Source organism: Hemibagrus wyckioides, linkage group LG17 (genome assembly GCF_019097595.1).
Source record: "Hemibagrus wyckioides isolate EC202008001 linkage group LG17, SWU_Hwy_1.0, whole genome shotgun sequence".
NCBI lineage: Eukaryota > Metazoa > Chordata > Actinopteri > Siluriformes > Bagridae > Hemibagrus > Hemibagrus wyckioides.
In genome coordinates, this window is record NC_080726.1 from 21,835,140 (window position 1) to 21,848,985 (window position 13,846).

At 42.7% G+C, this 13,846-nt stretch overlaps 1 protein-coding gene across 1 annotated transcript in view; it reads left to right on the forward strand.

The window, feature by feature from the left end:
* sik2b (salt-inducible kinase 2b) overlaps positions 1-13,846 on the forward strand; it is a 48,102-nt gene that overhangs the window by 30,402 nt on the left and 3,854 nt on the right. The window contains exons 6-12 of the mRNA XM_058413745.1: positions 723-846; positions 4,964-5,190; positions 7,445-7,597; positions 7,680-7,838; positions 11,171-11,402; positions 11,852-12,121; positions 13,044-13,204. Coding sequence (XP_058269728.1) covers positions 723-846; positions 4,964-5,190; positions 7,445-7,597; positions 7,680-7,838; positions 11,171-11,402; positions 11,852-12,121; positions 13,044-13,204 — 1,326 coding nt within the window. The remainder of the gene's footprint in view (positions 1-722; positions 847-4,963; positions 5,191-7,444; positions 7,598-7,679; positions 7,839-11,170; positions 11,403-11,851; positions 12,122-13,043; positions 13,205-13,846) is intronic.

Sequence of the window (13,846 nt, forward strand, 5' to 3'; positions counted from 1 at the left end):
TGGCACTGTTTAAGAGCCACAGTGAGTGTGTTATCCTTCTGGAATAATCTACACTGATACTTATTCTCTGTGTGTTAAGCTTAGATAGCCAATAGGAAGCCATTTAGTGATGTTACTATAGTAACATATTTGTGAAGTTATGATGTCATAAGATTGATTTCTGGGTAAATAGTTGCCGCTGAAACGTCTTTCTGACTCCAGTGACAATTCTTTACTGTATTTGAGCGGTCAGAGATCTGGACTATTCATAGCTCCGCCCCCACATTCCCCTGTTTAATGCATTTAGTGATTGCATCCCGGCTAAAAGTGCCATCAAAAACCTATACCGGATTGAACCGGACGCCGTTCTCCTCTCCTCCTCATCCTATAAAACGCCGCGATCCTGAGAATAAACACATTTTTCCCCATGTGAGCCTTGAGGAAATTTCCATATTTGGTATGTTACCACTGTTTAAATTCTATTCGAAGTGGCCCTGAAAATATTACAAGGAGTGCAAATTTTATTTAGACGACACCCAAGCGGTTAATTAGTCATCTGACAGGCTGTTTGCATGACCTCTTGAACTCGGTGTGTAAACAACCTCTATAGAGCACGAGATAGAGAAGAAGCGTCATGTGAGAGCACCTGTACCTTGACACCTAATGCGTGGTGTGTATCTGATCTGCTGACTCTGATTATGCACTGTTAATGATTTTACTGTGTGTGTGTGGGCGTGTTGCAGAGCTTGGGGGTGGTCCTTTACGTGCTGGTGTGTGGAGCTCTGCCGTTTGACGGTCCCTCTCTACCCGTGTTAAGGCAGCGCGTGCTGGAAGGCCGCTTCCGAATCCCGTACTTCATGACCGAAGGTGAGTTTCTGTTGTGAGTAAATGTGGTAAAGGGAAAAAAATAAGCCCTCTGTGACGGGAGCAGGAGCTCGAGGCGAGCCGTGTGTTATGGGATAAACAGAGAAACAAAGCACGCTTGATTCGAAATTGACTATAGCAGGTTACAGAATTCCGTGAGGTTTGCCCCCCTAAATTGAATCCCGTTCAAGTGTTTTACACAATCTACCTAGCACGAGTCCCACACACCAGCTGCTTCCTGGATGGGTTCTTGCGTATAGGGGCGGAGCTTCAGCCCCCACACCTCCTCTCAGTTCGAGCAATTTGAGCCGTTCTCTGAACGCGAAGGGAAGAACATTGTGTGCTTTTACTTTACATTTCCTCCCTGCATGTCCTCATCGCACAGGACTGCATCCCCACAGAGCAAGCACATTCCATCTCTCTCTCACACACACACACACACACACACACACACACTGTTTCTCTACTTCAGACTTCACTACATACTCACTCAATACCCCCCAGAGGAGCCTTTCCAGTTTTTCTTTTCTTTTTTTTTTAACATGCTGCTCAGAAGTTTGTAAAAGTTTGTATTAACACAATTACTCAATAACTTCATGTATTTTTCTAAACTTAACCTCTATCTGTAGGTCCAGACTGCAATATTTCCCTGTACTGTAAATCTTTTACTCTGACTTGAGTGCAAAAAAAGGTTATATATTCTAAGAAGTTGTTTAGGTTATTAAGGTCATTATCATAAGTAATAACATGTTAATAGAATACTAATAACAGTGGGGAAACATCAGTTCACCAATTTTCATCTGATTATATGAATGTGATTGAAATATTCAGTAATGATATGATGAATATCTCTTCTGTTTTCAGATGAACTGAAGTCATATAATTATATCAATTATACAAATGCGAAGCTTATAACCAGTACACTCTAAAAATAGTTGAATAGAAATTTACGTTTAATTGAAAATTTAGAAATTTCTATATTCATATTGAATATGTAGCATACACTATATTGCCAAAAGTTTTTGGACACCCATCCAAAACATTGAATTCAGGTGTAGTTTTTCAGGGGTTGGGCTTGACCCCTTATTTCCAGTGAAAGGAACTCTTAATGCTTCAGCATACCAAGACATTTTGGACAATTTCATGCTTTATGGGAACAGTTTGGGGATGACCCCTTCCTGTTCCATCATGACTGCACACCAGTGCACAAAGCAAGGCCCATGAAGACATGGATGAGTGAGTTTGGTGTGGAGGAACTTGACTGTCCTGCACAAAGTCCTGACCTCAACTTGATAGAACACCTTTGGGATGAATTAGAGCCTTGTCTTGGTATGAAGCATTAAGAGTTCCTTTCACTGGAACTAAGGAGCCGAGCCAAACCCCTGAAATACAACACCTGAATTCAATGATTTGGAGGGGTGTCCAAAAACATTTGGAAATATAGTGTACATTGTCTGTGATGCTACATATTCAGGAAGTTTGAAAAGGACATATTCCTTTTATCTCTATTCTAAAAGGGCTTGTTACGCTTCATCAGAACTTCTGGAAATGATGCGTGATGCGTAAAAGTGACATTTTATTGTACAGTCAAAGCACGTCAGAGCTTTGACCACACTGGGGACGTTGACGTCTTTATTCTGTCTGTATCATCATGAGGAAGATGAAAACGTCTCACCGTCTGGCAGAAAGCACAGTTTAAAGCTTCTGAACTTTTCTTATCGCTTGATTAAAAGCAGAACACTTACGACTCTTTTCCAAACTCGTCTCCTATTACGATTTAAACATAAATGAGCGCCTTCGTTTTAAAGTCTGCCTCGCTGTTAAGTCTCGAAATATAAACAGCTCCGCTGCGCTGACTCAGAAGTGGAAAGCCATTCAAACTCACTCGAGCTCGACTAACGGAGGACACGACAGCGCGCGCTGCTAGAAGGAAATTATACCACAGCTCGGTGGAACGCTCAAATCTGATTGGTCAGAAGGTCTGTATTATTTTTGTACAAGAGAACGGATCGGACGTTTCGTTATTTGGACATAGCATTGTTTCTATAGTAACCTCTCGTTCATAAAGAGCCTGGTCGTTTCTTATGTAACGTTTATTGAAGGAGTCTCAAGTATCAGCACTTAACTGTAAAGTTTCCCAGCTTTCCCAGTGTGCCTTCCCAATGCTCCAAACACACTCCAGATGGGAATTCTAAAGAGAAGGGAAGAAGTAATGGGCAGAAGTGAAGAGAAAAGGGTCTTCGCGTGAGTTTATGGATGTGGACTTTCAAGCACTGGATCATTCAGTGTTAAAATAAAGGAGGTGAAATAACGTATTAACGGTTAAAGCTTAGTGACTCATAAAGGGGTGTGGCCGAGCGGGCGGAGATGTCCACAAGAACGCTCAGAACACATTAACCCCATCGCTGTGCCAGCTCATAACGTCAGGTCCGTGAGTCACACGCAGCTGATGACACACAAAGGTCTCTGTAAAATTGTGGGATGAGATAATGTGGAATAAATCCATCCTGCTTTGTCTGGCTCGTCTACAGAACTGAGCTGTTTTTTGTTTTTTGTTTCATCCTTTCTAGCTGCGTATAGCAGAGACGGTACGTACGGTCACTGGTCTTGTGTGCTTCCTCAGTGTCCGTATCACAGATACACTGCCTACTTCACACTTACATCTGTGGCCTTTCTTTCACTCTCCTACAGGACGCTCAGTGTTCGGGGTCTTTCCATTTTTTATGCTTACTGGGAGAATCAGTTCAGTCAAAGAAAAAGAAAGGAAGGAGGAAATCAGAGCTGTCACTGCTGTCTCATTCTTTATTGCGTTAATAAAGTCAACAGTGTGGATTGATTTTAGCGTTTATAAGCCTCAGCAGCAGGGACATAAAACTGCTCTTGATGACGGACATGATCATTTATTTTCTTTTTAACCATGTTGCTATCTCCTTTATATGTGTAGTGTACATGGGATTATGACAGACAATCATTTCCCTGTACTGAGAAATGAACCGGTAATCTGTTTATTCTACCCGTCAATAAACATTCAATACGCATGGTTATATTAACTACAGCATTAGGGTGTAACAGTAAAGGTATTAGGATGGGACGTGAAAGTCTAAAAGAAATGATGTCACGCTCAGTGGAATGCTCAAATCGGATTGGTCAGAAGGTGTGCTTTATCTTTAGCATTAGAGAAAGGTGAAATTACTGTTGCTATAGTATTTGTTTTGAAGATGTTCCACATAATCTAGCATAATAAAGCATACACCAATCAGGTATAATATTCTGACCACTGACAGGTGAAGTGAATAAGACTGATGATCTCCTCATCATGGCACCTGTTAGTGGGTGGGATATATTAGGCAGCAAGTGAACATTTTGTCCTCAAAGTTGATGTGTTAGAAGCAGGAAAAATGGGCAAGCGTAAGGATTTGAGCGAGTTTCACAAAGGGTCAAATAGTGATGGCTAGACCACTGGATCAGAGCATCCTATCCCTATCCTATTCACACTGCCCCACCTCGTAACTTAGAGGACTTAAAGTTGTCTGTCACATATACATTACTGCACAGTGAAATTCTTTCTTCGCATATGCCATCCTTGGGGATTGGGGTCAGAGCGCATGGTCAGTCATGATGCAGCACCTCTGGAGCAGGTGGGGTTGAGGGCCTTGCTCAAGGGCCCAACATTGGCAGCTTGGCTGTGTTGGGGCTTGAACCTCAATCCTCGAACCTTCCAGTCAACAACCCAGAGCTTTTACCACTTGAGCTACCACTGTCTTAATAAGGATCTGCTGCTAAAATCTTGGTGCCAGATACCACATCACACCTTCAGGGATCTAGTGGAGTCCATGCCTCGACAGGTCAGGGCTGTTTTGGCAGCAAAAGGGGGACCAACACAATATTAGGCAGGTGGTCATAATGTTATGCCGGATCTGTGTATAATTGTTCATGTGTTGAGGGTTTTTCTTCTTTTATTGAAGGAGTCTCAGGTCCCAGCACAGGAAAGTCTTCAGGATAGAGGAGTTTAGACTTTACATGTATCATTGCAAGAACACGCAAACACAGAGTGGACTCCACATAATGTAAAATCAAAGATTTTTTAACGTCCAAACTTCTTTTTCTATCTCCTTTTCAGAATGCGAGCATCTGATCAGGAGGATGCTGGTGTTGGACCCATCCAAGCGGCTCTCCGTGGCTCAGATTAAGGAGCACAAGTGGATGGTGCTGGAAGTTCCCGTACAGAGACCTCTCCTCTACCAGCAGTCCAGCACGGCCGAGGAAGATGCCGGACTGGGAGAGTACAGCGAGCAGGTGCTGAGGCTCATGCACAGCCTCGGCATCGACCAGCACAAGACCGTAGAGGTGAGGGACATCGAGTCCAGAGTGGCTTTTCTGATTCTAATTACCCATAACCATGAAAGTGTTTGTCTTACACATTACGTTATTTTGTCATTATTAGGATCTCTGTATGATCTCATTTGAACGCTCAGTCCTCATTAACAGAGCCGAACAAGGAAATTGGTCATGCTAGAACAATGTCCAAGACATCTAGTTAAGCTCATAGTAAATGTGTTTATGTAGCACATGGAAATATACAAAAGCAAAGACGTCAACAAAGAGGCTGTGTTTAAAAAGCAAGGATTTATAACAGCCGGAACTGCTTCTATAACAGAGCTGCTGTTCTAGAAAATTACACTTCTGATCACAGTTCTGTTGAATCCTCAAAACTAATTTCTCAGAAAGTGTTGAATCATTTCCTATAACAACGGCTCCGGCTGCCAGGCAAAAATCGCAGGTACATATCCGCTTATTATTTCTAATATGTTATTGTTTCTATAGTAACTCGGATGTCAGATGCTCCACATAAGACTAATAAGAAAAAAATTACAAAATGTGTTATTGACAGAGCAGTGCATAATCATTTACAGGATCTGGTAAAGGTTTCTGCAGGGAGATACACTACATTGCCAAAAGTTTTGGGACACCCCTCCAAATCATTGAATTCAGGGGTTGGGCTCAGCCCCTTAGTTCCAGTGAAAGGAACTCTTAATGCTTCAGCATACCAAGATATTTTGGACAATTTCATGCTCTTTGTGGGAACAGTTTGGGGATGACCCCTTCCTGTTCCAACATGACTGCACACCAGTGACCAAAGCAAGGTCCATAAAGACATGGATGAGTGAGTTTGGTGTGGAGGAACTTGACTGGCCTGCACAGAGTCCCGACCTCAACCTGATAGAACACCTTTGGGATGAATTAGAGCGGAGACTGTGAGCCAGGCCTTCTCGTCCAACATCAGTGCCTGACCTCACAAATGTATTTCTAGAGGAATGGTCAAAAATTCCCATAAACACACTCCTAAACCTTGTGGAAAGCCTTGCCAGAAGAGTTGAAGCTGTTATAGCTGCAAAGGGCGGGACAACTCCATATTACATTCATGCACATGTAAAGGCAGACGTCCCAAAACTTTTGCCAATATAATGTATTTATTTAACATTAATGGAAGGAGATCCCGGGTGTTGGTTCGTTCGGAAGCATTGTTTATTGTGTCTCACTTCTATTTATTTATTTTGTCTTATTCAATTCAATAAAAATAAAAGAGAGCTCAGTGAGGGCAGGACTTTTTATAGCTGTTATAATGTAAGTGAGAGCAAACTCATTTCACAAATAATCCTCAACGTTAAATGTAACATTAAATGGTTAAAAAAGCATGCGGTGTGATTAAATAATGGTAATCTTTGGCAATTTGCTGTCATACAATAGGAACTTTAAAGTGTGTTGTTGTAGACAAGACAAGTAACCACCCTGTTGTGGATCATTTTCCTATAATTGCTTACCCTTTTGTGTTTTATTTTTGCCTAGATGGAACTTGACCAATATCAGTTGCTTGTATGTTGCAAATATTCAGGTTTAGCCTGGAGCAATGCAAACTTTACAACGTTCAGGATAAGGGTTTTTTTTTTCTTCCATGCTGTAATCAACTAAAATTTCAAAGACGTTCTTTCTATGAACTAAATCACACAGTTACTGCAGGACATTTTTAATTGCTAGTTCACACTCACTAGCTAGTTTAAGACAAACTTCATTTAATACAGACCTCAGAAGGTGAAGGCCAGATCACACTTACATCACAGCTGAATGAGAGGTAACTGTATATTTCCATAAACATGAGCTGAATGTGACTGGCTAGTGTTTGACAGGGGAAAGAGGAAGGGCATATTTCCCATCCAGAGACCAGGGCCAGTTATTCTGACTTGGACTCATGCCCAGTGCCATTGTCAGATTCCAACACATGATCTCCCAACAATAGACTGAATGCTTCAACTAGTGCCAGGGGCCAAAGTCCAGCTCTATAGGGACGGATTTCAGCACAGTTTAGTAATTTTCCTACTCGGAGGAAAATCTCTAAACTGTGACAAAGTGTAACTGGTTCTGCAAGAATTTACAAATAATTTACAAACACACACACATACTTGCACTATACATACGGGCCAACTCCATATTACATTCAAGTGCATGTAAAGGCAGATGTCCCAAAAGTTTTGGCAATATAGTGTACATACGTACATACATATATATATGTTATATATAAAATATTTCTATCTATGTTTTGCAGTCTCTCCAGAACAAAAGCTATAACCACTTTGCTGCAATTTACTACCTGCTGGTGGAGAGACTGAGAGCGCACAGATCCAGTTTCCCAGTGGAGCCACGTCTGGATGCTCGCCAGCGCAGACCCAGCACCATCGCTGATCAGACCATGGTGAAGGTGAACCCAGCCTCATGAACATCAGCGTTTGTGTTTCATGTTATAAATTCACACAGACTGACTACGTCTCTCTGTGTTGCAGTCGAGCAGCGGCGCTCCCCAGGTGAGCCTAATGCCCCAAAATGTGCGTCTGCTACGCTCCCTGGCTGTGCCTCAGGCCGGGAACGACTCCTACGCTTACCCACAATCCTCCTGTGCACCCGATCACAGCCTCATGGAGGAGGAGGTGGGGACTCCCAAAGTGAGTGCGGGCTGTTTTATCTCTTCATCACACTGCAGGACAGAAACTTTCAACACTCATGTCTGGGCTTTTTTTTTTTTTTTTTTCCTAAGGGTACTTTTATGTGTTGCAAAAGACAATATGGCGTTGCTGAGTGCTCACAGTTCAGTTCCCAGCTTGTTGCAGGCAGGAACTGAGATACTGCATCCGTGTGAGAGCATCACCCAGACACTGATTTCCACATTCAGTTTCGGTCAGGCCACTTAGCAACTGCCAGATTTGCCAAAAATGCGCTCCAGGAGGTTCTTTGTCTTTGGAGGATCTTTTGAAGGCTGTTTGATGCCCACTGCTTTCATCCGTCTGTCTCTCTCTCTCTCTCGCTCTCTCTTCTGACTCTTTCTCTTTCTTTCCACTCGAGGCTAGAAGCAGGGTGAGAGATATAGAGACAGTGCAATTCCCAAACTAGCCTTCAGTCCACACACAGCTGCCAGACTTGCATAAGAGACACATTGCTGGCTGCGGCGTGTCGGACGTGACAGCTGACCATTCGTCCCAGCCCAGGCATCCTCCCCAGTCTCCCAACAAACACACACACACACACACACACACAAACACACACAAAAATACTCAGCGTGCCCATGTGACTTACCACACTAACAGACTGTCTGCCACAATCATGTCCTTCTGGCCCAGCTATGATACACACACAGACACACAGAAGGTTGTTTATTACTGTTGTGGTGTTAGAAAGCTTTCATATGTTATGTGGTGTGACTGTGTAGGGACTAGGGATTAGCTAAATAATGCATCCTAATTGAATATGAATATAGGAACAGTTTTCTGGAAAAATCCCTGCTTTCTCTAAGGGAAAGAAAACCCTTGTATTTTATCCATACCTACTTAATGAAAATATTTTTAAAAAATCTAAATATTTTAAGCATGTATAAGACGGTGATATTTGCCTCTTAAAGAAGCTCTGAGTGTTTTAAAATAGATGGCTGATTCCGATTAAACTCAAATCACTAGACAAGTCTAGACTTTCTCAGGTCCTGCCTTAGATATATATAAATATATTATATATATATATATATATATATATTAGGTAAGTAAATATGAATAATGTGAGTAAATCAGATTTGCGAGCTTTAATCTATTGTATTGGATGACATGATGCCCAGAAACAATTACCTGTGTTACCTAGTGTCTATTACCTGTGGTCGCTAGTGTCCACTACCTGTGTTAGCCAGTGTCCATTAACACAGGTAATATACGCTAGCTAACACAGGTGATGGACACTATCCAACACAGGTAATGAGCACTAGCTAACACAGGTAATGGACAGGACACTAGCTAGCGCAGGTAATGAACACTAACTGACACAAGTAATGGACACTAGCTAACACAGGTAATGAACACTAGCAAACACAGTTAATAAACAGGTAATGGACACTAGCTGACAGTAAATGTACTGTGAGGAAGAAAATAGTTTTGACTGATATTGTGTATGTTAAATAAACATTAAAATACTAAAATACTCAAGTAAAATACTCAAGATCATGGTCAACTTGTGACAGCTTGTGACAGTGGTGAGCTAGTTAACTAGCATGTAGCTAGCCCTAGCTAACTAACTTAGCATTGGGACTGAAATTTAATTAGCAGTAGTTGTCCCTATCTGTTCCCATTTTTATGATTGTGTTGGTCCAAAACCAAAACAATCCTGATCCATCAAGGCATGGAGTCCACTAGATCCCTGAAGGTGTGCTGTGGTATCTGGCACCAAGATGTTAGCAGCAGATCCTTACAGGACTTTTAATAGATACTGACCACTGCAGACCGGGAACACCCAAAAAGAGCTGCAGTTTTGGAGATGCCCTGATCCAGTCGTCTAGCCATCACAATTTGTCCCTTCGTCAAACTCGCTCAAATCCTTACGCTTGTCCATTTTTCCTGCTTCTAACACATCAACTTTGAGGACTAAATGTTCACTTGCTGCCTAATATATCCCACCCACTAACAGATGGCATGATGAGGAGATCATCAGTGTTATTCACTTCACCTCTCACTGCTCACAATGTTATGGCTGATCAGTGTACAATCTAGCATTTTTTGGAAGGAGTCTCCAGTGTCAGCTCTTCAAGATGGACAGCTTTTTAGTTAATCAGCTGCTTTTTTGTTTAAGGAAAGGCTGGTGAAGCAGACTGTTTATGCTCTAATGCTGTAATCATAGTTCATGGACATTCTACATCAACTGTAACTATAAGTGGATAAAAAGTATAAGATGTTGGATGTGCTGTTATGGAAAAGTATTTTTTTTAAAAACATAAGGGATAATCATCGCTTCGTATCAGACTTCATGACTTTTCTGTAGATTGTAATAGTATTTATTTTTCTTCATTATTATTATTATTATATAGTAATAAATATGTAATAACCTTTATAAAATCAGACAGAACAGAGCATCTCTTCTGGTGAGAATTGGCATGATTCGTCCCGCGATGGTAATAGCTTTTGATGACAAATGCCGCGAGCGTGTGAGCGCCTCATGATGCATCTGTGAGAGAGGAGGGTCTGTGACTCGGCCTGTACTCTTATTGTCCTTCGGTGTGTTGGGTAACAGCATTCCTGGTCCAGTACGCTTCAGGAAACTGTGATCAGGAATCATACAAAAGCTGCTCTCACTCTCAAGCAGCTTCAGGGCTCCGGTTTCCCTGGCAACACATCCAGATGATCCATGCCAGTTAAGGATGTGTGTGTGTGTGTGTGTGTGTGTGAAAGATTGCATGTCTCAGTTGGTTCTGGCCTGAACAGAGTTCTGACTGGCCTTTCAGCCAAAACACACTTCCTGTCCCTGCATTCCAGACGTCCACCCCACCCCCATCCCCAAACTCACACACTCACAAGAGAGAGAGGGAGGAAGTGAGAGAGAGAAGAAGAAGAAGAAGAAGGGGTTCCAGACATTTGTTTCCTTACTCAACCCCACAACCATGCATTAGCTCATGTCTTCCTGAATCTTCTGCTGTCAGCTTTAAGCTCATAATTCCACATAAGTCTTGATGTGTGCTTGGGTAGCGGTGTGTGTGTGAACAGTGTTATGATGGACAAGGACTAATGTGTACTTCTTACACAAGGCATTTTTTAAAACAAAGGCTTGAATATGATATGGTTGTGTTTTATATAAAGGTTTTATAAAAATAGGAAAGGAAGGTCGAAATAAAGACATTGACGATTCAACAAAGAAGTCGATGTTGATGTCTAAAATGTTTTAGAAGTGCACACTGTGCACATGATGTGCTCATATGATCATATTAGTTCCAAGCCAAAGCTTTAACAAGTTTCATTCTCATCGTCTTCAGGTGGACGGCTGCATGCTGGACCCTCTGCCTCCGGTGGCCGTGCGGAAATCCAGCACATCGTCCCCCAGTAACATGATGGAGACATCTATAGACGAAGGCATCGAGACGGAGGACCCAGATGCAGAAGAGGAAGCTGCACACGCCTTCAACGCCTACCAGACCGCCCGCTTTGGTCAGCGCAGACACACACTCTCCGAGGTCACCAACCAACCCGGAGTGCTAAGCAGCGCAGGTCAGCTGATGTTCGAAACAATCCGAGCAGGTCCACGTTAAATAACTGATCTCGAGTCAATGATGCAATATGAAATAAGAAGGCATGACTCTCATTTGCTGTTAAAGGGGAAAAAAAATTTCTAATGTCCAGTTGTCACACTGGACTTCCCCCTCACCTCACTTGTTTATTCCTAATGGTGCTTGGAAAACATCTGCATAAAAAAAATAAATAAATTAGATAAATCAACATACTATATACAGTGAGTTTATAGACATATCTATGTATATCTATAAATCAAATAAAAAATTTAAATAAAAAACATTTCTCCATAATAACAGTTAAATGGATTTGTAGTTTTTGTAAACAAAACAACGGATTCATCATTTAGGGAGATTTTAATGCGCAAACTATTCAACATGATGCGATTATACGTCACCAGACGTGAATTTACTGTGAATATTTTGCAGGCAAGCTGTTCTCTCTGGGCAGCATGGACTCCGAGTATGACACCGGCTCCATGCACAGTGACCTGAGCCTGCTGGAGGACGCATCATCCATTAACGGGGCGGTCCTAGGCAACGCGTCCATCAGCCGCGTGACTCCGCCCTTTATCAGCCGCGTGACTCCACCCAACCCGGCCATGCACGTGCTGAGCTCGCAGACGAGAGAGACTCACAACCGCTCTCCTGTCAGCTTCCGCGAGGGACGCCGGGCATCCGATACATCACTCACACAAGGTCAGCGTTCCTACTTTCTTACTTTCTGACGTTTCTCTGCACCAGGGCTGTTGATTAGGAATTGGTATTAGTACACATACACAGCTTTAGCATACATAAGCATGTCAAAGCAGTCACTGTGTAATCTTTACGACTTCGGAAGTTCTAGTAAACATCATTCTTTGCTATCATGCCTCTGGGACAGTCGTAAGGAGTAAATACTGTGAGAAGTGTTGTTCTTTGTGCCACCGCTGCTGCTGAGCCCTGGGAGCAGGTCTGAACCTGAGGCACTTTTAACTTCTCAACACATGATTCATCTGAATCAGCTACTGAACCCCATTCTGACCTGTATCTAAGTAAAGGTGTTTAGTAGCGCACTCATATTTCCCTGCTTCTCCTTTTTTTTTCTTCTTCTTCTTTCTTCCTCACTCGGTCCCTGCGTATAGTCTGATGATTCACTGAGTGAATCAGAGGCAGCGCTGAAGCCTGGTCCCATGTTGTCCCGTTAAGCTTGCCTGTATAATTATCCTCGATCACTTCGGCAGCCAAAAATAACCAGAAGAATATATTATCGACTCGGGCTAGCCGCTTCTTTCCGAAGAGTGTAGGAGTGAAGAGACCCTGAAAAGCAGAAGTGTGCATCAAAGCGAAGGGTGAATCAGTCGTGCTGTGAGAACGCAAGCCACGGGCCATCCTGAAATAACCTGATTAGCACCGCGAGTCGGGTCACATGAGGCAGCAGAAGAGGAGCGCTGACAGTTGGCATGTGTTCAGATGCTGCACTTGAAAGCATGGTCTTTATAGAACCATGCCTCGTAAATCACAGATAAAGATAGTGACACGTGTAATCCTAGATGATCAGTGATTATTTATCTCATCTCTCTCATACCCTTCCCTGCCTCTCCCTCTCTCTCTCTCTCTCTCTCTCTCTCTCTGTCTTTAGGTATAGTGGCATTTCGGCAGCATTTACAAAACCTGGCTCGTGCAAAAGGCATCCTGGAACTCAACAAGGTTTACGAGCAGATGGGCTCGGGGGAAAATCCCTCACTAGGACTGCTGAACCCTCAGACACACCTACATAACCCTTTGGATCCCTTACTGCAGGTCAGCCCTCACTCTTGTACACTAGCATTAAAAGGTTAAAGTTCAAGACAGCTGACACAGCCCTGAAGTCAGTGTTTAAAGATAATAAGCAGCTGGGCCTGCCTCTACCATTCTTACCATCTTCCATCTCTCTCTCTCTCTCTCTCTCTCTCTCTCTCTCTCTACACACACACACACACTCTCTTACGTAATAGCCAAGTAGTTGAAGCAGCAGACCGCTGGTTGTTTACTGTCCGTCCTGAGAGCACGGTGAATGCTGTCATTGTTGGTGTAATAGGCTACTGGTGGCTGGTGCCCACTGCTCCAAAAGCTATTCACTCCACATAGGGGTTACTGGCTAGAGATTTCTGAAAAAATGAAAATAACAAGCAAACATGTTTATTAATCAGTGTGGACTGGGGGAAAGTCCACACGTGTTTGCCAGAGCACTTTTCCAAGATCGGAAGGGGGGAAAAAAAGTGTACAGATCTTTTAGTGAGAGGATTAGTCGATGCTGAATTGTATGAACATGATTCGTCGGCTCTTCTGTGCATGTTTCATAAAGTCCTTTCAGTGCTCTGTGCTCATTTGGCAAAACTGACCTCCACATCATTCTTCAGTACTGGACACTGTAGAACTCCAGAGTAAAACCTTTTACTCCAG